The sequence below is a fragment of the Oncorhynchus keta genome, chromosome 5, assembly GCF_023373465.1.
Source record: "Oncorhynchus keta strain PuntledgeMale-10-30-2019 chromosome 5, Oket_V2, whole genome shotgun sequence".
Taxonomy (NCBI): Eukaryota; Metazoa; Chordata; class Actinopteri; order Salmoniformes; family Salmonidae; genus Oncorhynchus; species Oncorhynchus keta.
The window spans coordinates 7181217-7183861 of NC_068425.1; the positions used below are offsets into that span (position 1 = coordinate 7181217).

At 48.1% G+C, this 2645-nt stretch overlaps 1 protein-coding gene across 1 annotated transcript; it reads right to left on the bottom strand.

The window, feature by feature from the left end:
* Positions 1-650: 650 nt before the first annotated feature.
* Positions 651-1619, bottom strand: LOC118384773 (heat shock protein Hsp-16.1/Hsp-16.11-like). The gene has a single exon (XM_035771509.2). It carries the CDS (start codon positions 1490-1492, stop codon positions 770-772), a length of 723 nt encoding a protein of 240 aa, XP_035627402.1. The 5' UTR covers positions 1493-1619; the 3' UTR covers positions 651-769.
* Between the last annotated feature and the right edge of the window lie 1026 nt (positions 1620-2645).

Below are 2645 nucleotides of genomic sequence, written 5' to 3' on the forward strand. Positions count from 1 at the left end.
ATTGGGTGAGCCTGGTTCCCCAGTGGGTGGGCCTGTGTCCACCAAGCCCACCCATGCCTACGCCCCTGATTGCAATACAGATGAAGAGAACACACAATGCAACCAATGTCACATGCATGTCTTTGTCATGTTTTCTGTCTCCCAATCATGATGTCAGCGAGAGAAACACACTACCGTTCAAAATGGCAGATTTCTAATGATCAATCAGCCTTTTAAAATTGAAAACTTGGATTAGCTAACACAACGTGCCATTGGAACACAGGAGTGATGGTTGCTGATAATGGGCCTCTGTACGCCTATGTAGATATTCCATAAAAAATCTGCCGTTTCCAACTACAATATTCATTTACAACATTAACAATGTCTACACTGTATTTCTGATCAATTTGATGTTATTTTAATGGACAAAAAAATGTGGTTTTCTTTCAAAAACAAGGACAATTCTAAGTGACCCCAAACTTTTGAACGGTATTGTATGTTTTGAGTTGCGGAGTGCATGATTACATGTGTTTTCGGACTGTAAAAGTATTTCGTTCACATGACTGTTTGAAATGTATAGTATGCCAGTAATGACAGGATCCACCACTTATTTCTAGTTATCTATTTTAAAACTGTCACCCTCACACACACCACAATTCTAGCAACCATCATTCCAATATCAGATTGTCTTTATTAAATCATGTTTATTCAAATAGGCATATTATAAACAATTCCCCACAATGTAATCCACTGGATTGATAATACAATTAAATGATTCATAAAATATAATTCAAGGTTTTGAGGTCTTCACTGTTATGGACTCTTCCGTGTTGCCCTTGGCTATGGGTACGTCCAGGGAGGTTCTGAAGCGGAGGGGGACCTCCTGCTCTGCTGTAGGGGCTTCCAGCTGGGGGGCGGCAGTGGGGGCTTCGATTCTCAGCTGTCCATCTTCTCCCAGAGAGCAGGTCAAGGCTGTCAGGTCTAGGTGAGCAGGCAGGTCAATTTTCTGAACAAAGCCTTTCTGTTGGGATGAGGAGGAGGAAAAGGAGCAGGAAGAGATGGCAGAGGAGGTGGATTTAGCCTCTTCTGCTTTGGCCTGTTTCATGGCCACCACGGCTAGCTTCCGTCCGTCCAGCTTGACTGTGATGTCTTCTGGGTTGAAGCCCTGGGCGTTTAGGCTCAGGGCCAGGGGGCTATGGCTCCGGCCTGTCTCAGCCACCTCCGTGCTGAGGCCCTGGCTCAGAGCTCCTGCTGGAACTCCTGTGCTCCTCCTCTCGAGGAATGGGGAGCCCATTCGGAGGTGGGCCCTCTCGTGCAGCTGGTACATACTGGGGAGCCCATCGCGGAGCTCTTTGAGGAGATCACTGGCCAGGTTGGACCTCCTCTGGAAGAAGTCCTCTTGGATGCCGGATAGGGCCTGGTGGCGCATTGGGGGGAAGACCATCCTCTCCTGACTGAAGAAAGGGTCGTTTCCAAAGATGCTCTCGATTGCTGGGGCGGCGGACTGAGTCATGTTGTTATTTTTTTCTGTTTTCCTTTCCGGTCTGCTTAGAAGAAGAAGAGTGTGAGTTCCTTGGATCTCTTGCTGTGAGGATCTCTTGGTCGGCAAGCTACTCCCAGTGAGTGTTTCTGAACTTGTGGCAGCACCTCTCAGGCTTATATACTCCCCCTTTTCCTATGGCCCTCCCCCTTGTTGCCCTATTTACAACCCATGAGCTCAGTAAAGAAGGACGGGGGAAGAGGGCAGTAAGTGGTATGGGGCAAGAATTCCCTGCGACGAGTCGGTGGGCTAAACTGAGCTTATGGCCATGTCCTGTTTACGTGTTTTTACGGGCAGGCGCTTCTGTTTCCCCCTCTGTGTTTGTCATTGGTCCATTAGTCACAGCCGTCGGGTTGGTCGTGCCACAGCTGAGGGTCGCCTTACCACCCTCCACCCTCTATCCTGAGTCGCGGCTGTTGGATGAGATCAACAGGCTGATATTGTCCCTGGTGTGTCATACACGTGTTTGGAGCCCCACCCCTGTCTATTTGGGGGTGCTGGATAGGTTGGGGTGACATACTGGAAGTGGAGGCTACAGAGGGCCCGGACACCCCCGGGGTTAGCTGACGTGAACCCACAACTCTCCTTTAGGAGCCAAGTGTTGTGGCCATGTACTAGGGGGCTATCCTCACAGTTCAGGATGGGTTCAATGAGCTAATGCACCATGTACCCGGTGTGTCTGTAAGCAGAGAAGAGACATGCGTGATGCATCGCTGACTAACAGAAGTCGGAGGAAGTTAGTCCGTTTGAATATCGTTGGTACATTAGCGCAGACTGAGTGAGGTCTATTTTAGACAACTTCCCGGTGGTGTAAATGCTGACACCATGAGTATAGCAACATGACAGGGGCGTATAAAAGTAACTTGATGAGCGCTGCTTTTTTAAATGTACATTTACAGCATGTACTTTTCAGCCTTCAGACGCTTTGGGACCTGCCATTCGAAGAATATCACCCTCAGCAAATGTTATTACCATTCACAGTCAGAAACAGGCTACACTCTAAAACCATAGTATTATTTATTTGTACACTCTAATGTTGCTACCATTCACAGTCACAAAGACTGAACCCTCAGCGCAACTTCACACCCTTAGAAATTGTGTGTGGCGGATGTGTGTGTATGTGCGT

Bases quoted from the DNA above. Each gene is read 5' to 3' on its own strand.
- LOC118384773 (XM_035771509.2), bottom strand. From the start codon at position 1,492: ATGACTCAGTCCGCCGCCCCAGCAATCGAGAGCATCTTTGGAAACGAC.